At 42.9% G+C, this 27,687-nt stretch overlaps 1 protein-coding gene across 3 annotated transcripts in view; it reads right to left on the reverse strand.

Moving 5' to 3' along the window:
- The window catches only part of SPATA6L (spermatogenesis associated 6 like), a 109,061-nt gene that overhangs the window by 28,128 nt on the left and 53,246 nt on the right, over window positions 1-27,687 (reverse strand). For all 3 annotated transcript variants that reach the window (XM_077475031.1, XM_077475030.1, XM_077475029.1), the window contains exon 6: window positions 3,724-3,848. In XM_077475031.1, the coding sequence (XP_077331157.1) occupies window positions 3,724-3,848 (125 nt within the window). The remainder of the gene's footprint in view (window positions 1-3,723; window positions 3,849-27,687) is intronic.

Below are 27,687 nucleotides of genomic sequence, written 5' to 3' on the forward strand. Positions count from 1 at the left end.
ACAGAGGGCGTTGAAGGCCCCCACCCCTGTTCAGTGATGGTTGTTCCAGCTTAACCTAACATGTACTCTTTCATGACTACTGCAACCAGTTATCCCCTCTGTCCAAAATGTGCACCTCACTCTCCTCAAAAGAATGTCCCTTTTGCAGGAAACCTGTTAAGTCTTGACCCGTATAATACCATTTACCATCTCTAGCCTAGGGTTTTGACCACCATTCACAACTTTAGCCAAGGATGTCTGACTAGGTATTGGTAGCCGGAGATGGTGAAATTATTATACTACTGTCTAAGGCCGCATTGTAAATATAGTAAAAAAAAACTAAAAATAAATCAGCAGTGGCATAGTGACCTATGCTTATTGGTTTTATCTGAACAACGAGAGAACTATTTCTAGTCAATTTGCAGCTACATGGTCAAGTTAAAAACTTCCCAAAACAAAATTGAACTATTAACCCTTTCACTGCCAAGTCCATATGCCAGATGAAAGCAGAAAACATTGCTGCCACTTGATCAAACCATTTAGAGGGAATGTATATCGGTAAAGCCTGAAGAAGATAAAGGAATTTAGGAAGGAAGTTTAGGTCAAATACTTGAGATATGCTGGGGGGGGGATTAATGTCCCTAAATACCTCAACGCTATTGTTGTCCATTTAAATTTAAAACTAGTTTGAAGGTTTGTCAACTGAGACTGGCTTATGCCCACCTCCATCACCTCAGACTTATTAAAGTTTATGATTAAGTTTGATAGGTTGCCATATCTATAAAATTCACACAGTAAAATCTGTAGTGAAATCGCAGGATTTGTAAGTGAGAACATCATATCGTCCGCATATGCAGATACCTTTTGTTGGGTGTCCCCTATCTTCACTCCACTTATATCCGGACAATATAACAATAAACAATATTTTTATTACATTTTTTTTATGGTATGCAGAGCAATATATCTTAGTAAAGTGAGTATCGAAAACAGGTGCACAATAGAACTGAAAATCATGGAGTGAAACGCATTGGAGACATGGCCTGGCTGGAGTCCAGGCTGAGGCTGCCATTCATCTCACTTCATGCACATGGGTCTGCTTCATTATATGTGGCTTATGGATCTTTTCCTTTGACATTGCTGCAGCTTGGAACTAGGGTGAGCGCCCTGTCCCTGTCTGTACTTATAGTAGTCTAGATGGACTTTACCTCTCTACCTAAATGGTAGAGACAGTAAACCTTGGTTTGGCTTTGTATCTCCTTGAGAAGCCATCTCACATATTGACTATTGTAGCAGGATCTTTGGGGGAAGTACTCCTGGCACCCCTTATGGGATCATGCTGTGCCCAGAGGACCACCCCAACAATCCATGGTGAGGCGATGAGCCTTGAGGAGGGTAGGAAGCACTAGAACCAAACCTTCATGCCTCATGGGAAGGACCTTTTGTCAAACTGTCATTAAGGTAACTGACCTATGGGTCCGCTTTGAATGTTATAATGGACCTTAGTGTGGGAGAAAAAGGAAAGAATTGAAGAAAAAGGTTGGTCATGAGAAGATAGAAGAAGAGCCAATCAACAGGTAGGGAGGTATTGGTTAGTATTGGTTAAGTGATAGCGATTATTTGTTAGACCTGTATTCCAGGAATTAGAGATGCCCAAATGCTGGGCCCAAGGTTCCCAGATAGTTTCAAATGTAGAGGTTGTTAAGATGATAGTCAACTTCTCCTGGGACATAATTGGTGTGTTTGCTTCAAATAAGGAATGATTAAGGTGATGAACGAGGATTACTAGCAGGAGATGGAAGGGGGGGGGGGGGGGGGGGGGTCTTAGGCAGTTCCTGATGGTGATTCTGGAGTTTAAGGTACTTGTATGAATATGGATTGTGAAGAGAGGAAGGGTATCTGCCTCATGATAGAGTCAAGACTGAGGGCTGATAAGGTTACAGGTGGTTGCAAAAGTGCAAAAGGTGAGAATTGGTTAGTAGGAAGGAGAGACACAAGCAAGGTAAAAAAAAGTGAAAGGTGAGAAAGATCAGGAGAAAGGGGAAGGGAGGATACCAAGTAGTAACCTTCGGGGTATAAGGCGGACCCAGCTGGAGGAGCATGGACTCTGCAAAATGTCTTGCTAGAGGGTATTATAATTAATCTATGAATTCACACAGTAAGATTTTAACAGGGGCACCTGCGTATCCCAAAAACATAGTTTCCTTTAACCACTTCAATACCAGGCACTAACATCCCGTTCCTTCCTGGCCAAGCCAATTTTCAGCTTACAGCGCTGTCACACTTTGAATGACAATTGCGTGGTAATGCTACACTGTACCCAAACAAATTTTTTATAATTTTGTTTCCACAAACAGAACTTTCTTTTTGTGGCATTTGATCACTGCTGGGGTTTTTCTTTTTTGCGCAACAAATAAAAAAATACCGAAAACTTTGAATAAAAACGTTTTTCTTTGTTTCTGTTATAAAATTTTGTAAAAAAGTATGTTTTCTCCTTCACTGACAGGCACTGATGAGGCTGCACTGACGGGCACTGATAAGGCGGCACTAATGGGCAATGATGAGGTGGCACCAATGAGTTGGCACTGATGGGCACTGATAGGCAGCACTGATGGGCACTGACAGGTGGCACTGGCATGCAGCACTGATGGGCATTGATAGGCAGCACTGATGGGCACTGAAAGGCTGCACTGATGGGTACTTATGGGTGGCACTGATAGGTGGCATGGATGGGCACTGATGAACATGGATGGGGGGCACTGATAGACACTGATAGATAGCACTGACTATCATTCCTGGTGGCCATGGGTGGCATACCTGGTCATCCGTCCATGGAGGCCATCCCTGGTGGTCCAGTGTGGGCATGCGTGGGGGGGCTGCACTGATAATCAATCAGCACAGATTCCCCCCGTCACGAGAGCTGCCGATCAGCTCTCCTCTACTCACAGCTGTTAGATGCGAGTGAGGAAAAGCTAATACACGGCTCTTTGTGTTTACACTGTGATCAGCCGTGATTGGACACGGATGATCACGTGGTAAAGAGCCTCCGTCAGAGGCTCTTTACTGACATTGGTGTAGCGGTGTATCAGACCAACACGCCGCACCACCAATTGCCACGCTGCGTAGCCCCACTGGCAGTTATCCTGAAAGACGTCCTATGATGTCCAGTCAGGATAACTGACCCACCGCCCAGCCATCATTCTGCTATAGGCCAGGCGGGAAGTGGTTAAACCTTATACAGGTTTCTGTAGTTTCTATGCTTGTTTTAAAATAACTTGGGGATAAGAGTGGGGGATAAGAATTTTTACTAAAGCAGCTCTTCTTGCAACTAACTTCACTTTTTTACACACAGTGTTATTGTACAGTACTGGCAAATATCTGAATACAATTTTTGCCTTTAATAAATTCCAGAATAATGGATTAATACATCACATTACTAAATAACTATTTAGTTTCTCTTGTTGTCTTTTACCAAATCAACTCTGTTTTTATTCACTGCAATAGTGTATGCTCTATTTAAAAGTCATCTAGATCTAGACTATCCCCGTTCTAGAAATCTACTGTACAAAATTCTCGGGTTACTATCTCAAAACTTTTATTTGTTTTTCAAAAAGAGGGGCCACAGTAAGTGGTGGCTTACACTACTCTTGTCACAGTCAGATTTTATATTATACATTTACTGAAGGGCAGTTTTGGAAGTAATTGCTTATCATACATGCACTTAAAGGACAAAAAAACGGTACTCACTTTAAAGCCACAGAGAGTTTTCATCAGGACCTCCCTATCCACTCCTGGGTATGGAGGAGTCAGTTTTGGCTCGGGGAATAGAAAGTCTCGATGGTTCTGATCATATGTGGCTAAAATCTCTTCTCCTGTAGCAAAATATAGAACACATAATGCACAAGTAAACTGAAGGATATATCATAATACATAAAAGCAATAGAGTAATAATACTTGTATACATGTTGTGCTGCACTTTTTGATGGATTGCTACTGTTAGGTGTGGGAAAAACATTTCAGTGTAAGCAACAACACATTGAGATATGGATATAATTACATCCCAATCTTAGTCCGTAGGGTTCAATATTGAGTCGGCCCACCCTTTGCAGTTATAACAGCTTCAACTCTTCTGGGAAGGCCACCCACAAGGTTTAGGAGTGTGTCTATGGGAAAGTTTGACCATTCTTCCAGAAGAGCATTTATGAGGTCAGGCACTGATGTGGAGGAGAAGGCCTGGCTCGCAGTCTCCGCTCTAATTCATCCCAAAGGTGTTCAGGTTGAGGTGCAGGACAGCCAAGTTCCTCCACCCCAAACTCGCTCACCCTTTGTCTTTATGGATCTTGCTTTATATATATATATCAGGATTTGTGCTTCATATGTGATTTATTAGGAGGTATTACATTCATTTACACTGATTACAGGTTGCATAGAGAATTATCCATATTATGATAAAGTAATAATATTTGTCCTTAAACAGAAAAAATACCAATGGTGATAAGGTGGCCAAACATTTAGGCACTTGGTAACATGATCTCTGCTACAGGGGTGACCTTAAATCGGAGTTCATCCCAAAAATTGAACTTCCACATTAAGTGATGGTGACCCCCTGACATGCCACATTTGGCATGTCATTTTTTGGGGGGAGGAGGAGCGGATACCCTCTTTTTAGAGGCATCCAGCTCCCACTTCCTCCCAGGGCTTTGCGGCACCAAAAGCAAGATCACCTCTCCCCCCTCCCTCCCTGCAATCTTCTGGGACATGTCACAGGTACCAGAAGATTACCCGGCCATTCACAACGTGTAGCGTGGCTCACACATGCGCAGTGCATGCCCGGCTGTGAAGCCACAGCTTGGCGCCCGCAATAAGAATGCTGGCACCCTGGAAAGGAGGGGGAGAGGAGCGGGGCTTGGTATGCCCACATCACTGGACCGTGGCCCTGGACCATGGTGCTTTTATTAACCACTTGGGATCCGCGCTATTGCCAAATGACGGCATTAGCGCGGACCTACTTTTCCGGGACTACGTCTATTGACGTCGCCCCGTGCACGAGCGGCCTGCGCGCCCCCTGAGGGGCGCGCGCGGTGCGCTCTGTGATCGGCGAGTCCATCAGACTGGCCTGATCACGGATCCGTGCAAGGGGTCGATCCCGACCCCTTATCACGTGATCAGCTGTCAGCCAATGACAGCTGATCAGGTGATAGAACAGAGCCAGTAATCGGCTAGTATTCCTCCTCGCGCTGACAGCGCGAGGAGAAAAAAAAAAAGCCGATCGCCGGCGGCCGTGATCAGGACATCAGTCCCGATCATGGCCAGCAATTCAAGCGACCATCTGCCTCCTGCCAGTGCCCACCTGCCCCCCGCAGTGCCATCCTGAATAAAAGTAAGTGCCCCCCGTCAGTGCCACCCAGCAGTGCCCATAGTGCCACCCAGCAGTGCCCAGTGCCACCCAGCAGTGCCCACAGTGCCACCCAGCAGTGCCACCCACAGTGCCACCCACAGTGCCCACAATCTGCCTCAAAGGTGCTTCACCCCAGTGCTGCCCATCAGTGCCCAGCAGTTCCGCCCATCCGTGCCCAGCAGTGCCGCCCATCAGTGCCCAGCAGTGCCACCTATCAGAGCCACCTATCAGTGCCACCTATCAGTGCCCATCAGTGCCACCTATCAGTGCCCATCAGTCCCATCTATCAGTGGTACCTATCAGTGCCCATCCGTGCCACCCATCCGTGCCACCCATCCGTGCCGCCCATCCGTGCCATCTTATCTGTGCCCATCTTTGCCCATCAGTGCCGCCTTATCTGTGCCCATCGGTGCCGCCTTATCTGTGCCTATTAGTGCCGCCTTAACTATGCCTATCAGTGCAGCCTATCAGTGCCCACCAATGCAGCCCATCAGTGCCCACCAATGCAGCCTATCAGTGCCGCCTAATCAGCGCACTTCAATGAAGGAGAAAAATGACCCGTTTTCAAAATTTTAGAACAAACTATTAAAACATGATTTATTTTTTTATTTTTTTTGCATCTTTTTTTGTTTGTTTAGCAAAAAATAAAACTCCGAGCTGTAACTAAATACCACCAAAAGAAAGCTCTATTTGTGGGAAAAAAATGATAAAAATTTCATTTGGGTACAGTGTTGTATGCCCGCGCAATTGTCATTCAAAGTGCATCAGCGCTGAAAGCTGAAAATTGGTCTGGGACTGAGGGGGGTTTAAGTGCCCAGTAAGCAAGTGGTTAAAGGCCAGTTCACACCATAAAAACGCAGTCCGGATGCGCTCCAGGTGCTTTTCTGCATGCGTGTTTTTGATGTGTTCCAGTGCATTTTTTATGCGTTCCAGTGCGTTTTTGATGAAGTCCAGTGCTTTTTTTCCCCTCTCTTTTTTCTTAACCTCAAATAAGGACAAGTGTGTTGCATGCGTTTTTGGTGCATTTAAGTGCATTCCGGGTGCGTTCCAGTGCATTTTTTATGCGTTTTACAGCGTTCCAGTACAGTCCAGTGCAGAAAAAATTCAGCATGTTCTACATTTCTTTCTGGAACTGGAAAGCACTGCAACTGCAAGCACTGGTGTAAACTATGCCATTGAAAACCATATAACCTACTTTCCATGCATTTTTGATGCAGAAAAAAAAGCACTGGACTGCATGTGGTGTGAACTGGCCCTAAAAGTCAAATGATTAAAAGTCAGCAGCTACACTTTTTGTAGCTGCTGACTTTAAATTAGTACTGGGAGACAACCAGGTGCATTTCATGCAAATGTGCTGCAAAGAATATGCTAATACAAGGAGAGAACAGAGTGAGCAGAGACATGACCTCATTATTCTGCTGCTGCTCCTTTATAGTCTAATCAGCAGGCTAGGGGTGGAGAAAGGTCAGCACTATATTCCTCTTACAGTCTATAACTATAATGTTGAGACATTAAGTATTTTTTTCGTTCAACTCAGCAGGCTGAATGGAAAAAACCTTACAGATCACTGTACTAACACATCCCACATTAGTACAGCGATCTCCCCACTGAGCTATAGTGGTCTGACAGGGGGACTGTGTGTACCCAGCTTAACAGTTGTCTACCTTGCTGTTCTGTGTGGCAGCTCTGTGTAAATCTCAGGACTGAATGGACAACAATATAAATATTGTGGCAAGTAAAACAGCTCCCATATACTATCTGTATTTCATCTGTTAATATAGCTTTTTTGCCTAGAGTTCAGTTTTAAAGCTAAAATAAGCAGATATAAAATATACACATGAATGCAGCTCTGTCACTGTTAATGTATTTTTCTCTGTAAGTGCCTGACTATGACCTGGTATTGCTCTGCCCTCCTGCAGTCCCAGTACAGCAAGGCAAGAGTGTGAGAAAAAGAAGTAATACAAGGAGCCTGCCAGTTCATGTGCTGACAAGGATAGTAATAAAAAGAGTGGCCCGAGAGATGAGCTCATCACTCTGCAGCTTCTCTGCACTTGTCAGTTGGATCAGTGGTCATCAACCCTGTCCTCAGGGCCCACTAACAGGCTAGTTTTGCAATATAACTGAAATACATCACAGGTGATATAATTTGCTGCTCAGTGAGTGCAGTATTCTAGTCGGCATCTCCCCAAAGTAATACATAAAACCTGGCCTGTTAGTGGGCCCTGAGGACAGGGTTGATGACCACTGAGTTAGAGTCTTCAGGGGTCCATGAAGGCCTGGGCTAATCCAAATGTATTGAATGATGCTGGACATCAGACTGAGGACATCTAGCTGTGAAAAAGAAGTACTGCAGGAGACAGTTCTGGACTGAAGGTAAATATTGGCAAAAACTGCTTTGTTATTTTTTCTTTTAACAGGCTATTGATGCGTTAATCTTATTTTTGCCGGGAGTTCTAAAACTATAAGGCTCCATGCACACTGAAGCTCAAAAAAGCTTTTTCTGGACGCCAGATTGCTGGCAGAAAACGCTGGTTGAAAAACTTGCTTTTAACAGCGTTTTGTACTAGCGTTTATGAGCGTTTATTAGCGTTAGCGTTTATGGGCGTTTTCAATAAAAATACACAGAGGACACTCCAAAAATCCCACAGTACATTCCAAACTCCCACAATGCATTGGAAAAATTGAATGCCGAACACTAATTAACGCGCGTTTATAAGCGTTTATGAGCGTTTATGGGCTTTTAAAAAAAACGCCCAAACTCCAATAAACTGCAGTTTATGAGCTCCAGTGTGCATGGAGCCTAAGGCTGTAGGATAGCAATAGATAATACATATCTTAGAACGACTGTATCTACTGTATCAAGAAAATTGTAAGGTACTTTTTTATTCTCTGAATGAAAGTGCTCATTGAGGTCAAGTTATCAAAAAACAGAACAAGCTTACACAATGTCATTTCTACAGAATAAAAAATTGCATCATTTATCTCCCACAACCTTTTATCTTTCTGCTGCGAAAAGTGAGCTGGTATTTAAACCGCTGTGTTTATAGTAACAGTTAACAGTGCTTGTAGTAGATATGTGTCATTTGGAAGCGGCTTGAATGCTTTTACTATTTACATTTTTGATTCCGATAAAAAATGATAAAGAAAGTTACAAGCTGTCTGCTCAGGATTTCTCCTGCGGGAATTGCTGTATTTTATCAGTCCACTACACTCCCTTTTGCTGGTATTCTCGTAAACCTTTAAACCTTTCATCCATCATTGGGATGCTCAATTCAAATCCTGGGCAGGACACTACTTGCATGGCCCTTGCATGTTCTCCCTGTGCTTTTGATATGCCGGTAAGTTAATTGGCTTCTGTCTAAAGTGGAGTTCCACCCAAAAATGGAACTTCTTCTTTAACCTCCCTGGCGGTATGATTAGTTCTGGTTTTAGGTGCTGAAAGCGGTACAATTATTTTGCATGGAAATTTGGCGTTTTATATTGTAGTCCTGTAATTCTTAGGAATAACTCTCTTAAATCTGTTCAAACCAGAGTCTAGCAGACATCCCGGGTATGATAAAGTTTATAATATAATAAAGAATAATAAAAATTATTCAATAATGTAATCAAATCCAAAAACACTGAAAAAGGGACACTTTTTGGTTGCTATGGACAATCTCCAAATTTCAGGCAGAAAAAACAGTATTTATAATATAAAGGTGCATGCAGGGCACTGCACAGACCACTAGGGACAAAGGGGGTGTGTATTTTTTTTATTTTCTGTAAGATTACAGTACTGTGTGTGTTTTGTGTCTTTTTACTTTTTTGAATTTGGCGCCGATCTCCGCTCCCGTGCTCTGTAACGTCGCAGGGAACGGAGCTCGGCGGCATTCGGGCACTGTGAATCGAGCGGAGGACAGCTCGATCACACAGCGCAGAGGACATCGCTGGATCCAGGGGACAAGGTAAGGAACTCTCCCTGTGTCCTCCCTGTATCCAACGATGCGATTCCGAGTCTGGTTCGGGGTTACCGCTCATGGAACTAAAATCCCAACCCGAGCCAGACTCGGGATCACCGCTAGGGAGGTTAAGGGAAGGTGACCCCCTGACAATCCACATGTCATTTTTTTTGGGGGGGAGCAGAAACCCTCTTTTTAGAGGGTTCCAGCTCTCATTTCCTCCCAGGGCACCGCGGCGCCGGAAGAAAGTTCACCTCTACCCCCTCCCTCTCGGCAATTGCCCAGCCAGTCACAGCGTGCCGCGTGGCTCATGCATGCGCAGTGCGTGCCAGGCTGTGAAGCCACAGTCGGGTGCCCACAGTGACAATGCCGGCGCTGCAGAGAGGAGGGGGAGACTTGTGGGGCTTCGTTCCCCTGCATCGCTGGACCCTGGGACAGGTAAATGTCAGATTATTAAAAGTCAGCAGCTGCATTTGTAGCTGCTGACTTTTCATTTTTTTTTTAACCAGAACTCCGCTTTAGACAGGTGTCGCTGAGTCAGCAGCTGATGACGCGGCGTACGTGAGCGAGGAGAGGTGAGGGGAGGGGCTCGACTACGGCGCCCTCATGTGTGGACGGAGGAAACCCCGCTATACCAGCGGGTACGGAGCGTGGTGAGAGAGCGCTCGGCTCCGGGAGAACGAAGCAGTCCTCACCTGTTGACAGTACCCCCCCCGCCGGTTCGCCGGTCTGCCTGCCTGTCTGCTCGCCTGCCTGTCTAGCCGCTGGGGTGAACGAAAGTGAAAGTGAAATGCGAGGCAAGCTTAAACAGAGGTGTCAGCGTGACTAGGAGAACTCCATCTGGCGGCAGGTAGAAGAAAGGAGGCTAACTGGAGACGGAGGAACCCCTCCTGGATCCCCCCCCCCTTCTGCTTTCTCCCCCTTCTGATCTCTCAAAGGATGATCGCCCTGAAAAGGCTGAAAAGGCTGGACCCTGAATGGAACAGGAAGAGCTGGAAATAAGGTCAGATCGTTACTGGGCTGTATCTCTGTTATGTAGATCAAGAAGTGACAGAATAATGGACTGTTGAAATAAGTGATTCAATTTAACTGAGAGATAGGAGAGGAACATTGTGTACAGTTCGGAAGCTGGAGGCACCAGGAAGAAGTTGAGTAAAAACATAATGAGTATAATGAGTGCTGACTAACCCTGACCACCCTCCTTGCCCCCTATTATCTTTTCTGTCTCCCTTATCTTTTGGTTGTTTCCGTTTATCCCAGTGTTTTGTATGGATAGACAGCGCGATAAACTAAGGGGATAACATCAGAACCTCAATATTATCTTAGAGAAAGTGATGTTTAAAGGAGAAGGCATCTTAAGTATTAGAAGTAGAAAAAAGGGGGAAAACATTATCGTTTAAACCTGTGGTAGAAAACGGGGAGAAGCACGAACAGTGGTGGAGAGAACTGAAAAAAAAACCTCCTTTCCCCCCTCCTTAGATTTGTCTATTGCAAAAAATACTGGGTGGATCGAACATTAAGCTGTATGGACAATTGTGCAACATGGAGTGATATAATTACTTGCAAATAACATACTATCAGCAGGTGAACAGCTAGGAACCCAGAGCTGGACCTAGGTTGAAACAGTTTTAAGGGCTGGTGTCTTTACCTTCATTTTGTTTGCAGTCGCTCCCTTCCTTGCCTGCGCTCAGCATGAACAACCAGTTTGGTTGATTAAAGGACATTAAATTCCACAAATAAGTAATGATTTAAAAGGACGGTACTTAACACTTACATAATCACTATAATTGCAAAAAACGTTGTATAGGGGATGGTGCAATGTAGGTGATTTATTTACAGACAATATATCAAACAGCAAACCATATGGTCGCAGCACGCAAGTGGATATAAGTGTAACAGCTCAGGAAGTAAATGAGTGGCCTGCCGTGTACCGAGTGTTGATTGCAGGAGATAAACTCCAAGAAAATAGTGGAAAATTTATATGTGTGAATATATGCTGGTGGAGTGAACGGTAGGAGTGGATTTCTTAAGTCATTACTTTACGCCTCTTTGGGAAGATCTCAGGCAGAAGTAGTTACTCCACTTTGGCCCCTCCCCCCCTATTTCCAAAAGCAAAAGGGGGAATCCTGGGGAAGAGAAAAATAAAAGACAACATGAGGGGAAGAAACCCCAAAATGAATGACCCGAAAGCCCCGAGGGAGAGTTTAAATACAAGTACAATTCAGAAATATCTAAAGGAAACAACCCAAAAAAGCCCTGGGCTTGAGAGAAATCAAAAAGGAGTAAGAGAGAGGAAGAAAGACACGGGAAAATCAGAAGGGGCACGGGGAGGCACCTCCGGAGAGGAGACGGATTCAGATTCGGAGAGCAGAAGGAGGGAGCCAAGGGTTTCCTCGCAAATACCTACAAAAAGTGAAATGTTAGACATGTTTGCGAAACTAGAAAACACTATTAAAGCGGAGATCTTAACAGTAAGGACGGATTTGGGACACTTATTGAGGCGAGTGGAAGAAGTGGAGGAACAAACAGGAAGACAGTCCAAAGAAATATCAGATTTAAAAATGCAAGCTTCGAAAATGCAGGAGGCACACTGGGAGATAATATACAAGATGGAGGAGCAGGAAAACCAAAATCGACGCCAAAACCTGAGGATTAGATCCTTACCAGAACAACAGGGAGAAGACCTGAGTGTGAAAATAGGAAAGATATTCAATCCAATTCTGGGAAAAGCAGAAGATGCAGAGCTAAAAATAGACCGGGCGTACAGAGTCCGGAAACCCCCAGGATTAAATGAAGAGGTACCGAGAGATGTGATTATAAAATTTCATCTCTTCGAAGATAAAGCTAAGATATGGAGTAAACTTAGAGGACTATCTTCAGTCCAATTTGAAGGGGAAACGCTACAGGTCTTCATGGATTTATCTCCAGGGACTTTGGCACGGAGAAGAAGATTAAAACCACTACTGGAACAATTGAGGAGAGCAAACATAAGATATAGCTGGGGATACCCAGCAGCACTTGTGGTTCAGAGGGAGGGAAGAACTGTTAGGCTTAAGTTCTTAGATGAACTGGAGGACTTTTGCAACAAAATAGGAGTTCCAACCCCCACGATTCCTTTAGATCCATGGGAAATGCAATTTTAGTGGAGAGGGGAGGGGGGGTAAGAAGTTTACTCTATGGAATGGTGTTTCTTTGTTTGAGGGGGGGGGAGCGGGGGGGGAGGGGGGCGGAGGAGGGGATGGATTGCTGAAGAAGGGGGAGCTGAGCTCTAATGTTCCTTGCCAGCAGGGGGCATTTTTGCTCTCTGGGGGGGAAGGGGAGAGGGGAGCTCCGAAGGGGGAAGCTGTAGTCGGGGTCAAACCCTGGGAGAAAGGGCTTGCAGAAGGGGTATATCTCACAATGCAAAGCAAAGGCCAGGAATGGGCCGGAGGGGGGGAAAGGATGAGGGGGGAGGGGAGGGGGGATTTGGGTAGAAGAAAGGGGAAAACTTATTTCTGGCAGTTGAAAATAAAAAAAAGAGAAGAGGGGGTGCAAATAGATCATAGAAGGTGGAGATTAATGTTTCTTCCAAGTAGTTTCGGATGACAGAGATAAGGTTTGTGTCATATAATATAAGGGGCTTGAATTCTCTTAATAAGAGATTTAAGCTCTTAAAGGAATTACAGCAATATAAAGCCGAAGTAGTGTTTCTTCAAGAGACCCACTTAACACAAGACACGAATGTTAAACTGTACTCCGATAACTACCCGAACTGGTTCTATGGAGATTCGCCAATAAAGAGGGCTAAGGGAGTGGCAATTGGGTTCGGGAAAGAGATAAAATTTAAGGTGACAGACAGACTGACCGATCCGGAGGGTAGATACCTGTTCCTGAAGGGGTACCTTGGGGAAAAAATGTTTACCTTAGCAAATGTGTATAGTCCAAATAAAAATCCAATAGGATATTTGAAGCAAATCCTGAGGAGACTTGCGGATTTCAGAATAGGAGAAGTGATACTGGCAGGGGACCTTAACTTTTGTATGGACCCGGCATACGATAGTACGTCCTGTGTAGGAGGGGGGAGGGGGAGGGGTCTGAAAATGATCAAATCCAGACTAAGACAAAGTCAATTGATAGATGTATGGAGGATACAACACGAAAAAATAAAAGACTACACCTTCTTCTCCCCAGTACATGGGACGTACTCTAGCTTAGACTATATGTTGGTTGAACATAGAATGTTGGAGACTATTTTGGAAACAAAGATAGGAATTGTATCCCTGTCAGATCACTCTCCTATTATAATGAAGATGAGGATACCAGGAATACAGAAGTACCCATTCACCTGGCGGTTAAACGAGGACCTTTTACAGGATAAAAAAACTGTGGAATTAATACAAAAAGAAATAGAGTTTTATTTTGAGACAAACGATACCAGAGAGGTGTCGGGTGCCTCTCTTTGGGAGGGGCATAAAGCCTATGTCAGAGGTATCCTCGTATCCATAGGGGCGGGAAAGAAAAGGGAAAAAGCAGAGGAAAAGGAGAAATTGGTGAGAGAGGTTTTCAGGTTGGAACAGGAACACAAGAAACAAAGGGGACAACAACCGGACCTCTTTCACCAATTGATCATAAGGAGGGAGGAATTGAAAGATATATATGATCAGGAAGCAAGAAGGTCACGAGAGGGGAGAGCTAGAGAGAAATATTTTGGGGAAAATAAAATAGGAAAATATCTAGCGAGACAGGTGAAAAACAAAAGAGTGGGTAACTTTATTGAGAAAATCCAGGATAAGAACGGGAAAATGGCTCACACCTCCAGGGAGATAGCGGAAGTATTTAAACAATATTATGAGGCTCTGTATAATGTAGACCAGAAAGGTGAACAAGGTAGAGGGAAAACTGAGAAAATTAAAGAATTTTTGAATAAGGCTAAACTACCGCGATTATCAGATAGTGACGGGAAGAGTATGGATAGACCGATCTCAGAAGAGGAAATTTACAACGCTTTAAAAGAAACGGCCTCAGGTAAAAGTCCAGGACCGGACGGGTTTACGATCACTTATTATAAAAAATACCAGGAAATACTAGTACCTCATTTTTGTAGATATATAAATAGTCTAGGTACAGAATATGGAGCGAGTAGAGACGCCCTCCGAGCCGCTATAACGCTGATTCCGAAGGAGGGCAAAGATCACACGCTCTGCGGGAACTATAGGCCGATAGCCTTGCTGAACACAGATATAAAGCTATATGCCAAAGTATTGGCGGCCAGGTTAAAAGAAAAAATGACAGAGCTGATACACGCGGACCAAGTCGGATTTATACCTGAGAGAGAGGGTAGGGATAATGGGGTGAGGGCACTGCTCCTTATCCAAGCTTTAAAAGACAATGGGTCCCCAGGTCTATTCCTGTCGATGGATGCTGAGAAAGCCTTTGACAGGGTAGACTGGGGACTCATGTTAGAAACCCTGGAGGTGATGGGAGTGGGCCCAAGGATGATCCACTGGATCAAAGCATTATATAAGAACCCACAGGCGGCGGTTAAGGTCAATGGAGAAATTTCTTCACAGCTACAAATGGGAAATGGTACTAGGCAGGGGTGTCCATTATCACCCCTGCTGTTTGCGATCTCCCTTGAACCCCTGTTGGCATCGATCCGTCTTAATCCAGATATAAAAGGGATTAGGGTGGGAGAAGAAGAGCACAAACTCGCAGCATATGCGGATGATGTGCTCTTCTTCATTACAAACCCAAGAATAACGATTCCGAACTTGCTGGGGATCCTGGAAACATTTGGAAAAATCTCAAATTTCAAGATTAACCTAGGCAAGTCCGAAATCCTAAACATTAACATCAGTAACCAGGAAGCAGAGAGACTGCAAGCGGAATTCCATTTTCCCTGGCGTAAAGAGATCAAATACTTGGGAGTCTTTCTTGCAAATACTCTCAGGAAAATATATCTGAAAAACTATATTCCACTATTAGAGGAAATAAAGAGAGAAATTAAAAAAATATCATTTAATTCCCTATCGTGGCTAGGACGGATAAATGTAGTGAAAATGATCCTAGTACCGAAGATCATATACAAGTTCCAAATGATGCCTATCCCACTCCCTGCGGCCTTTTTTGAAATATTAAGGAAATTAATCTCGAAATTTATTTGGCAATATAAAAAGCCGAGGATTGCATTTGCGACATTAAGGAGGGGGAAAAACCAAGGGGGACTTGCGGTTCCGGACTTGAAAAGATACTATAACGCAGTGGTTCTCTCACGGGTGGTAGAGTGGGTAAAAGAATTAAACGAAAAAAGATGGGTTAGCTTAGAAAATATATTATCTCAAACACAATTAGGGAGAGTAATATGGAACCCGCCACAATATAGGACAGTAGGACCTAACACACATGAAATAACACGGCACGTTTTAAAAATTTGGGATCGAACACACAAACAAAATAAATGGTATAATTCACCCATGATTTACCTAAAAGAAAACGAATTTTTTCCACCGGGAAAGTTAGAAATAGGGGGGAATTGGATAAAAAAAAATAATGCACAATTAAAAGATATATTGGTAAAAGGTAAATTAAACACTTTTCAAGCACTAAGGGAGGACAACGAATTGATGAGGATTGATGCTTGGCGGTTCCTCCAACTCCGTCAGTTTGTAGCAAGATTGCCTCAACCCTTACGAGACGAAGAAGCACTGAGGCCCTTTGAACGTCTCTGTCAGAGAGTAAAATCAAAAAACAACATTGGTAAAATCTATAAAATACTTTCAGAGGGAGACGAGCTGGAGGACCCCGCATTTATCAATAAATGGGAAAACGACTTGGGGTCACAATGTAACACTCAAATTAGAAAGAAATTTTTTAGACTAGTACACTGGGGGGGGGGGGGGGGGGATAAATTGATCGAGACGAATTATAAGTGTCTGGCAAGATGGTATATCACCCCTGATAGATTGGGCAAGTTCGGAACTGATCAATCCTCGGAGTGTTGGCGGGGCTGCAGGAAGATTGGGAATATGGGTCATATATGGTGGGATTGTCCCATTATTAAAGATTTCTGGAGGAAGATTATTGATATAATAAAAGTAGTAACAAAAAAAGAAGTGAGAGAAGATCCGTGGATCATCTTGTTTCATGGGACAGAGGAATCAATAAAACAATATAGTGCCACGATAATCCCCATATTACTCGATACCGCAAAAAGCCTAATCCCAAAAAAATGGCGAGAGAAGGAGAGTCCCAAAGTACAGGAATGGATCGCCCGAGTAAATCAAATACAACAGTTGGAATCTTTAGAGGAAGAGGGAGAGGATATGACAGCTAAAGAGGAGGGACTGGGGAAATGGGAATCCTGGGAAAAATTCAAAAAATCATGGCGGTATATGGAAGAAATAACTCAATAGCATGAAAAATTAGAAACCTCTGATTGAAACGAAAAAATTATGAACCCCTAGAGAAACAGGCCAGTTAGGGGAGGGGAGGGGGGGGAAGGGGGGGGGGTGTGAAGTAGGTTTGGGATTAAAGGGTTTGACGGTATAGGAATAAACTAAGAAAGTTGTAAGAAATGTACATAAATGGACGGATTGTACCGTTGGATAATAATTGTTATACTGTTGGAAAAATAAATAAAGATTATAAAAAAAAAAAAAAAGAACTCCGCTTTAAACTAGATCTAGTATGTGTAGGTATGCATGTGAGGAGGACTTTTTACTGTATAGACATGAAAAATTGTGACCTGACGCAACCACCATGACACATCTCCATCCCTGTTATGTTGCATACAAGAAAAAAATTGTTGCCAATGGGACTTTAAATGAGACGTGTCATAAAAAATACATATATAAATGAATAAAAATAAATATATAAATAAAATTGATAATGTTTATTAAACAGAATAAAACAAGACATAATCATCCATGATGCAATATCAAAAAGCTAAAGTTGATAAAAGACTGACGTCTAATGCCGCGTACACACGATCGGAATTCTTGTCGGAAAATGCTCTGATGGTTTTCCCGTCTGAATTCTGACGGAATTCCGCTCAAACTGTCTTGCCTACACACAGTCACACCAAATTCCGACCGCCAAGAACGCGGTGATGTACAACACGTACAACGGGACCAGAAAAGGGAAGTTCAATACCTAGTAGCCAATAGCTTCAATCTCGTAGTTGAATCTAAGCATGCGTGAATTTTTGCGTGTCGGAATTGCATATACACGATTGGAATTTCACAGTTTTTCCATCAGGAAAATTGAGAACGTGCTATCAAATTTTTGCTGGCGGGAATTCGGCCAGCTAAATTCTGATGGAGCATACACACAGTTGCATTTTCCGGTAAAAAGTTCTCATCTGTCTTTTGCTGGTCGAAATTCTGATCGTGTGTATATGGCATATCAATAAGGATCATCTAGTACAGGCACATGGGTATATGCATACATATTAACATGATAAGCATAAAATATGAAAAACAAAGATCTCTTGACATCTAATAAAACTTGACGCGTTTCGTGGGGCTTGCCCACTCATCAGGAGTATGGTACAAGAGATACTGTATCTATAAACAAAAATAATATACTAGTCAATGGTTAAAAAAATAAAAAATAAACTGAATACCTACATGTCATGACATGAAATTCGCCCGGCACTAAGGAGGGGTTATAGACCTCCAACAAAGTTCTCCCGCCCAGGGCTGAGACAGGAAAAACAACTTTTACTGTAAGCTCCTTAACCACTTTAATACAGGGCACTTATACCCCTTTCCTGCCCAGGCCAGTTTTCAGCTTTAAATGCTGTCGCATTTTGAATGATAATTGTGCGGTCATGCAACACTGAACCCAAACAAAATATTTATTACTTTTTTTCCCACAAATACAGCTTTCTTTTGGTGGTATTTAATCAGAGTTTTTTATTTTTTGCTAAACAAATAAAAAAAATGTTTCTGTTATAACATTTTGTAAATAAGTATGTTTTCGCCTTCACTGACAAACATTGATGAGGTTGCACTGACAGCGACTGATAAGGCGACACTGATGAGGTGGCACTAATATGCAGCACTGATGGACACTGATAGGCGGCACTGATGAGCACTTATAGGTGGCACTGATAGGCAGCACTGATGAGGAGGCACTGACAGGCTTTACTGATGGGAACTGATTGGCATCCTAGATGGCTACTGATTTGCATCCCTGGTGGGCATGGGTGGGCATCCCTGGTGGGTCTGCACTGATAATCAATGTGATGATTATCAGCACAGACCCCCCTGTCAGGAGAGCCACTGCAAGACCAGAGCACTTTTTGCAATTCGGCACTGTGTCGCTTTAACTGACAATTGCGTGGTCGTGCGACGTGACTCCCAAACCAAATTGATGTCATTTTTTCCCACAAATAGAGCTTTCTTTTGGTGGTATTTGATCACCCCTGCGGTTTTTATTTTTTGCGCTATAAACAAAAAAAGAGCGACAATTTTGAAATAAACGCATTCTTTTTTACATTTTGCTATAATAAATATCCCCAAAAATATATAAAAAAAACATTTTTTTTCCTCAGTTTAGGCTGATACGTATTCTGCTACATATTTTTGATTAAAAAAATCGCAATAAGCGTATATTGATTGGTTTGCGCAAAAGTTATAGCGCTTACAAAATAGGGGATAGTTTTATGGCATTTTTATTAATGATTTTTTTTTGTTTACTAGTAATGGCGCCAATCAGCAATTTTTGTCGTGACTGCGACATTATGGCAGACACATCGGACATTTTTTACACATTTTTTGGGACCACTGTCATGTATACAGCAATCAGTGCTATACAAATGCACTGATTCCTGTGTAAATGACACTGGCAGTGAAGGGGTTAACCACAAGGGGGCAGTGTAGGGGTTAAGTATGTCCTGGGGAGTGATTCTAACTGTGGGGGGCGTGGCTATGTGTGGCACGTCACTGATCTCTGCTCCCGATCACTGGGAGCAGAGATCAGTGACACTGTCACTAGGCAGATTGGAGAGATGCTTGTTTACATTAGCATCTCCCCATTCTTCCTCTCCATGAGGCAATCGCGGGTATCCCGCGACCCGACTCACGGAGCTTGCCACGCATGCGCCCACAGGCTGCCTCTTAAAGGGCAACGTACAGGTTTGTTAGTTTACCTGTACGAGCCCTTCTCCAGCAGTATATCTGCGTGAGGCTGTTGGCAAGCGGTTAATGAGTTGGGCCAGATAAACCTGTATTTTAGAGCATGGCAGACCACTTTTATTAAACAAACATAAAGTTCACATAGACATCAGTAGTAGGGGTTTTTCCACATTAATATGAACAAAGAAAATACAGAGCCACCTGAGTCCCTTGTTGGAAGTACTGCTGCTCTTCTTACCATTCCCTCTGATTGTGTGGCCCAGCTCTACTGGTCCACTTGGTTCTCTTAGCCTTTAGTCGCAGTGCCCTGCTGCATGGCCAAATCGAGGATTCTGGATAGGGGTTCTTCCGACACCCCGATAGGAGGTGACCTGACTCCTGGAACAGGACCCCGTGGCTGCTGGCTGGGGCCCCTCTGACACCTCGACCTCCTGCCTCTTGACTCCTGGCTGGGGTTCCTCTGACCCTTGGGTGAGGTGATACATTCTGTCTCCCACACTGGGAGCTGAACCAAACTGGGAGGTCTAAGCTATCCTCAGGCTTGAGTATATAGTGACCCTGCATACCTGTGTACAGGCTGCAATTACCTGGTAAAATCTAGACACAGGATTGAAAGTTCCAGCACAGAATCTGGGGAAAAACAAAAACACAGCTTTCTCTGCTAAGAAAATACAGTCCAGAAACTCGCATTAACACTCAATGCGAATCCTGTGTCACACTAATGCCGCGTACACACGGTCGAATTGTATGACGTACTTAGTCCGTTGAAACACATTTCAACGGACAATCCGCTCGTGTGTGGGCTTCAGCTGACTTTTTCAGCGTGCAGTCCGGAGTACTAAGAATTTCGGTTTGCACAACAATCTTTCCGTCGTACTTTGGTTTCAGCGGACAATACAGTCGTCAATATGCTAGTCCGACGGACTAAGAATGGTGCATGCCCAGAAAGGATTTACAGGGCGGAAGCGCTCTGTCTTGTAAAACTAGTGTTCGTATTGAAGCTAGCATATTCGTCATGCTGCTAATTTTGTGTTTTTTTTAATATAGCACATTCTTTTCTTCTTCATAATGCAAGAAAAGTGAAGTTGCTTTGCTGCTTATATTCACACAGAGTTATCACAAATGTCTTTATTCATCCTCATCCTATGATTAATATTCCAATTCGAGAATAAATTAAAAAAAACAAAAACGGACGAATTAAGCTGAAGTCTGAAAAGCGCGAATCGTCTCTAACCAAACTTCCACTAACGCAAAGTCAGCAGAAGGAGCCCAAAGGGTGCTTTGCTGTGTCTTGGACTTCCTATTTCTAGTCCCGTCGTACGTGCTGTACGTCATCGCGCAAGCTTTCGGCGGACTGTTTGTGTATCCGTGTGTGGCCAAGTCTGTTCGGTAGAAAGTACGCCGGATTGTCCACCGGATTGTATGACGGACTAAGTCCGTCATACAATTCGATCGTGTGTACGCGGCATAAGTAAAACAACAAAAGATTTGAAGCGTAAAATACCTTTAACCACTTCCCACCTGGCCACTGCACATAAACAGGCAGGTGGGTGCTTCCACCTTCTAAGTGAACGTTCAGGTGCTCGTGTCACCTGTACATGGCCCTGATCACATGATGGCTGTGTCCAATCACAGCCATCATGCCATGTAAATAAAGAACCGGTTGCTAGACGAACGGCTCTCCCTCTCCTCACACAGAAGTTGTTAGTGAGGAGAGAGAGAGAGAGAGACAACAGATCGTTGCAGCCGGCAGTGATCAGTGAGTATGAGCTGTTTTTTACAGCTTTTTACACATTGATCACTGGCCCAGTGTCCCCACAACAGTGTCCCCCACGGTGTCCCCAGACATGTCCCCACACAGTAAAAACACCTGTCCCACATATGTCCCAGTAAAATCATCTGTCCCAATGATCATCTGCACACATATGTCTGTGATCATCTGCGTACATCTGTCCCTGATCACGTAAACTAAACTAATTATTATACACTTATCAGGATTTTTTTACCAAAGACATGAAGTAGAATACATTTTGCAAAGTAAAATTGTTGCGCTAAATCAAAAAAAACGTAGAAGGCAGCTCACACTATATCGCTGGAAACAATATACATAATATAAAGGAAAAAATGTGGCGCACATAGGAATTCATTAACAATTATTTCATAAATTATACATGAAAGTCCAGAGAAGTAGGAAAAAAAGTTAAACGTATCAACAGCTGATCTCCCTCCACCTCATCCAGCAGATATGAAGACAGTAGGGGTCCCATCGCCATCACCCAAAATAAAATAAATAATAATAATAAAAATAAATATAAATATAAAAAAGAAAAAAAGAAAAAGAAAAAACAATAAATACAGATTAATAATAAATAAACATAAGCAATAACCATTGACAACATACCATCCCACATGGAAAGAGACCAATTCAACTATTATTAATGAAAGCATTAAGGTCCCACTCAATATTCATTCCATGTGGATGGTATGTCTGGGCCTGATAGATCCATTTGGTCTCCAATTGGGTGGAGCTTGGCTTGGCGTGGGACGCGAACAGACTACACTACAGCGATCGTTACTGAAGCGCTGGAAGCTTCAGTTGTTTGCCTTTATGTATCTACTAAAATGTGAGTGGAATTTCTTTCAACGATAAACTGGTGAATGTTTTTTAAATTATCTGCGCAATGAGCAATGTTATTTCTTTTTTATTTATATGACTGCCGAGCTGCATAAGGATCCTTATACCTGTTTCATGCTTGGAAAAGATCTTGCACCAGAGTATTTTTGGGGAGGATTTGTAGAGCAGAGTGGTGCCATTATATGTGCATTATCGTTGCACTGATGGTAAGGGTCAGTCGTGTTGGGTGATGGCGATGGGACCCCTACTGTCTTCATATCTGCTGGATGAGGTGGAGGGAGATCAGCTGTTGATTAATTAAACTTTTTTCCTACTTCTCTGGACTTTCATGTATAATTTATGAAATAATTGTTAATGAATTCCTGTATGCGCCATATTTTTTTCCTTTATAGAATACATTTTGGCCTACATTTATGACAAAATTCGATTTTATTGGATTTTTTTTAAAACAGAAAGTAGAAAATATTATTTTTTTAAACATTATTTGTTCTTTTTTCGCTTATATCGCAAAAGATAAAACATCAGAGTGGTGAATAAATACCACCAAAAGAAAGCTCTACTGAGCCAAAGGATATCTCAAATGTGCATTTTATCTAATGTTGATTCATTAGACAGTTGAAAATTGAAAGTCTTTAAAAGTCCTATTTTCTGTCACTTAAGCAGATCTGCGTACTCGGCTTCCGGGGGGTATACCGGGATGATTCCCGCACCTGCAGGCATCATCCCGGTACCGTTTTCTTCAGCAGGCGATTGGCTTTCCAGCCATCACAACCAATGCGGCTAAAAGCCGTTCGGCTGTTATGCCGGAGGAGCGGGAGGGGACGTCCCCCCTCCCGCCGCCTCCCGCCGTTGTTACCGGTGCTCCCGTTCGATCGGGAGCACCGATTCCGTGTGCGATGCCTCCGGCCGCTGGGGAGGAACTGGAACGAAGCCGTAATCGGCTTTTTTTTTTTCAAAAATTCTGATGGACTTAGAAAAAGAACATGTTCTAAATCTTTCCAACAGAATCAAGTCCTATCGGGAAAACCGTTCGTCTGTATGCTATTCCGATAGACCAAAAACGATGCAAGGGCAGCTATTGGCTACTGGCTATTGAACTTCCTTTTTCTAGTCCCGTCGTACGTCATTCTAAACAAACAGACTTTGTTGTGATTGTGTGTAGGCAAGTCCATTTCAGTGGAACTTCGTTAGAACTCAGTCGGAAAGACCGTCAGAGTTTATTCTGACGGAAAAAACGGTCGTGTGTACGTGACATTAAGCCCCATACACACTATCAGATTTTCTGCTGATTTTTGTCTGCAGATTTATCAAAACCATGTAGTGCAAAGGCCTGCCTGATTTAAACTCCTAAGGTTTGACCTCATATTATATGTTTTTGGTAAATCTGAAGACAAAAATCAGCAGAAAATCTGATAGTGTGTATGGGACTGTTGATGAAGTAAAATTAGAAAAATATATACATAAATCAAAACTCACAGCAAAAAGCACTGCAGAAACAGATCAAAAGCAAACTGCATTGGTGTGTACCGAGCCATGCTGGCTACATGGATCAATTTTCAGACGAGAATATTCAGACGAAAAATCTTTGTACATTCGCTGAATGGTTGAAATTTTCGCTTGCTTTTAACATTCTGTTTTAAAATGAATGTAATTTCTGAATGGAAACCACATACACTGTCTGAAAATTCCTTTGACCAAGACGTTTTCTATTTCTAAATTTTTCCATCACTGTGGTTGAAAACGAACATCGATTTGTGCTTACTAATGACTAAAAAAATCGAACAAACGTTCTTAAAATGAAATTTTAAATAAGGAAGACATTGTTTTTGTATGGCCAGCATATAATATATTACAGTTCTGTTTGAAAATCTGCAAAACAGTCTAACTTTTTTTTTTTCTTTAAATAAAAAAATTAGATCTCTCAATCTGATGATATTTACCAGATTCAACCTCTAATAGTATTTGCAGTATATCTCATCTGTCTGTTATTCTCAGAGTGGATTAGAGGTTTTGCTACCTAACCATATAGTTGGTTATTTATATAACCACGCCCAAGCCAATTTTCAGCTTTCAGCGCTGTCGGTGTTTAAATGACAATTGTGCGGTGAGGCTACACTGTACCCAAACAGAATTTTTATCATTTTGTTCCCACAGATAGAGCTTTCTTTTGGTGGTATTTGATCACCTCTGCATTTTTTATCTTTTGCTAAACAAATAAAAAAAGACATAAAATTCAGAAAAAAATAAAGTTTTACTCTTGTTTCTGTTATAAAATTTTGTAAACGAGTATGTTTTCCCCTTCACTGATAAGGTGGCACACTGACGGGCACTGATAAGGCGGCACCGATGAGGTGGCACCAATGAGGTGGCACTGACGATGGGCACTGATAGGTGGCACTGATGTGCACTAGTAGGCAGCATTGATGGGTGGCACTCTTATGCAGCACTGATGGGCATTGATAGGTGGCACTGTCAGGCACTCATGGGTGGCACTGGTGGGCACTGATGGGCGACACTGATGGGCACTAAAAGGCTGCACTGATGGGTACTTATGGGTGACACTGATAGGTGGCACTGATGGGCACTAATAGGTGCAACTGATGGCCACCGATACAAGGGACTGATATGCAGCACTGATCAATGGCATTGATAGGCATCACTGATGGCACTGGCACTGGCAGGCATTGGGGATGGGCACTGATTGGCAGCTGCCTGGGCACTGATTGGCATTTCCCTGGTGGTCTAGGGTGGTATACCTGGTGGTCCAGTGTGGTGGCAATCCCTGCTGGTCATGGTGGCATCCTGGTAGTCCTGGGTGGGCATCCGAGGGGGGACTGTGCTGATAAACAATCAGCACAGACCCCCCTGTCAGGAGAGCAGCCGATCGGCTCTCCTCTACTCGTGTCTGTCAGATACAAGTGAGGAAAAGCCGATCAACGGCTCTTCCTGTTTACAACGTGATCAGCCGTGATTGGACGTGGCTAATCATGTGGTAAAGAGCCTCCATCAGAGGCTCTTTACCGAGATATGTGTACCGGTGTGTCAGACTGACACACCACACCACTGATCACCACGATGCGCACCCCCCAGAACGAGAGCCGAGCCGCCCAGCCGTCATTTGACGGCCAGCGGGCGGGAAGTGGTTAAGAATAGATTGCCTTTTTTTTTTTAACTTACATATTATCTAAATTATACACCACACTTTTTTTAAGGTTATTAACCAGTTAATTGATTAATCGAAACAATAATCGGCCGACTAATCGATTATGAAAATAATTGTTAATTGCAGCCCTTCTACATATATATGTGCCTAGGTCAAATTTCATGAATCGGGTTTACATCCACTTTAATGCACCGTGCACAATAGACCCAGCACAGCGCATTTTTGACAACCCATTCCCATGCTAAACGTGCAAAAAGTATGGCACGCCTGACTTTTTTAACTACGGTACCATGAGTTATGGTGGCTGCAATGTGCCCGCTTGCAGAATGTCATGTTGTTAGGCATCCACAGTACTTTGTTTAGCTTTAACCACTTGCCGATCACTGCACGCCGCTAAACATTGGCACAAAGGCAGCAGTGGGCAAATGGGCGTACCTGTATGTCCCCTTAAATTGGGGGGGATATCGGGCGTACGCCCACCACGTACAGCGTGGCCATGCCCGTGGCACCCACAGACTCGATGTCTGCCAGTCTCCCGGAGATCGTGTCACGGAGCCGCAGAATGGGGAAGTGCCTATGTAAACAAGGCTTTTCACCATTCTGCCTTGTGACATGACAGAGATCACTGCTCCCTCTCATCGGGAGCAGTGATTACTGTCATGTGAGTTGTAGCCCATCTCCCCACAGTTAGAATCACTCCCTAGGACACACTTAACCCCTTGATTGCCCCCTAGTGTTTAACCCCTTCCCTGTTAGTGTCATTTACACAGTAATCAGTGCATTTCTATAGCACTGATCGCTGTATAAATGACAGTGGTCCCAAAATAGTGTCAAAAGTGTCCGATGTGTCCGCCATAATGTAGCAGTCACAATAAAAATTGCAGATCGCCTATCCCCCATTTTGTAGACACTATAACTTTTGTGCAAACCAATCAATATATGCTTATTGCATTTTTTTTTTTTACCAAAAATATGTAGAATACGCATCACCCTAAACTGAGGGAAAAAAAATGTTTTTGTACATTTTTGGGGATATGTATTATAGCAAAAAGTTAAAAATATTGCTTTTTTTTTTTTTCAAAATTGTCGCTCTTTTTTTGTTTATAGCACAAAAAATAAAATTCGGAGAGGTGATCAAATACCATCAAAAGAAAGCTCTATTTGTGGGGAAAAAGGGACACCAATTTTGTTTGGGTGCAACGTCATATGACTGCACAATTGTCAGTTAAAGCAACGCAGTGCCAAATCGCTGGCCAGGAAGGGGGTAAAATCTTCCGGGGCTGAAGCGATTAAAGACAAAAGGGGAAAATTATTTTTATTGTTTCTTTTTATTTTTATTTTTTACTATTATCCTTAGTTGCTTTGCAATAGTGTATATGTGCTACTTGTTAAGAACAAGCAATATATAAATATTATCTCAAGGGATTTTGGAGGTACCTTCTTTGATATAGCTTCTGTATGCAGAGAGCCCGGGGTTAGCAGATAACTTTATAAGGAAATAAAGAAAATTTCTTGCTTTTTCAGCAAGCTGTGAGGTTAGCTGGCTCTAAATATAAGTAGCATATTAACATAGGATATCTGATCAACCATCAACAATCACACCCATGGTAAAGACCATTTCCATCCCACGTGCACATCCCACTACTCATTGGAAGTTGGGTGATCTCTCTATTACTGCTATCACATATAGGGTTATCTAATGGGAAATTACAAGTCACCTGATGTCACTGTACTGATAAGGAAAATCACAGCTTGCAAAACACAGCTCATAAATGGATCAGCTTATCGTGAGAAAAAAGACAATATTAGTTCCTATCACTATGAAACAGCAGAATATTCTATCACACATTTTCATATGTAGTTTGCTTTGTTTTTTTAATATTTCTGCTTGGTCATGATCAGATTGTAGGCTTTTGGTGTAGAGAATCCATGATCTTGCTCCAGTGCTGTAACATACATAAGCTGCCTGGAGATCATTATCCTCAGTTTCACCTTACAGTTCAGATTTTTCTTTTACCAAAAGATTTTTTTATCAAAAGCAGAGATGTTGTACGAGCCTGAAAGATCCAGATGAAACATATTACATTAGATCGGGATGCATGTAGACATTAAAAGATTAAGGACCATAAACAGAAATATACAACGGATGACCACTACATGCAGAGTTGAAATGATAATTCATTAAGTGTAAGGAACATTCACAAAAGGTATGCCTCTGAGTAATTAAAAAGTAATACAAATTTAAAAAAACAGACCTTTTTTTTTTTACCCACAAAACTATAAAATGGGAGAAAGGAAAAGTGTATAAGTTTGGGGGGGGGGGAGTAATGCCTGTGGAGGAGGGGAAAAAAGGAAAGGTTGCCATGATTGGCTAGTGGAGGCCTATTAATATGTTAATAGAAGAGAGAATAGGGTTTAACTAAGGCAGCCCATACACAGTTCGAATCTCGGCCAGTTCA

This window comes from Lithobates pipiens, unplaced genomic scaffold (genome assembly GCF_037356315.1).
Source record: "Lithobates pipiens isolate NorthernLeopardFrog02 unplaced genomic scaffold, aLitPip1_a1.2 Scaffold_13, whole genome shotgun sequence".
Classification (NCBI taxonomy): domain Eukaryota; kingdom Metazoa; phylum Chordata; class Amphibia; order Anura; family Ranidae; genus Lithobates; species Lithobates pipiens.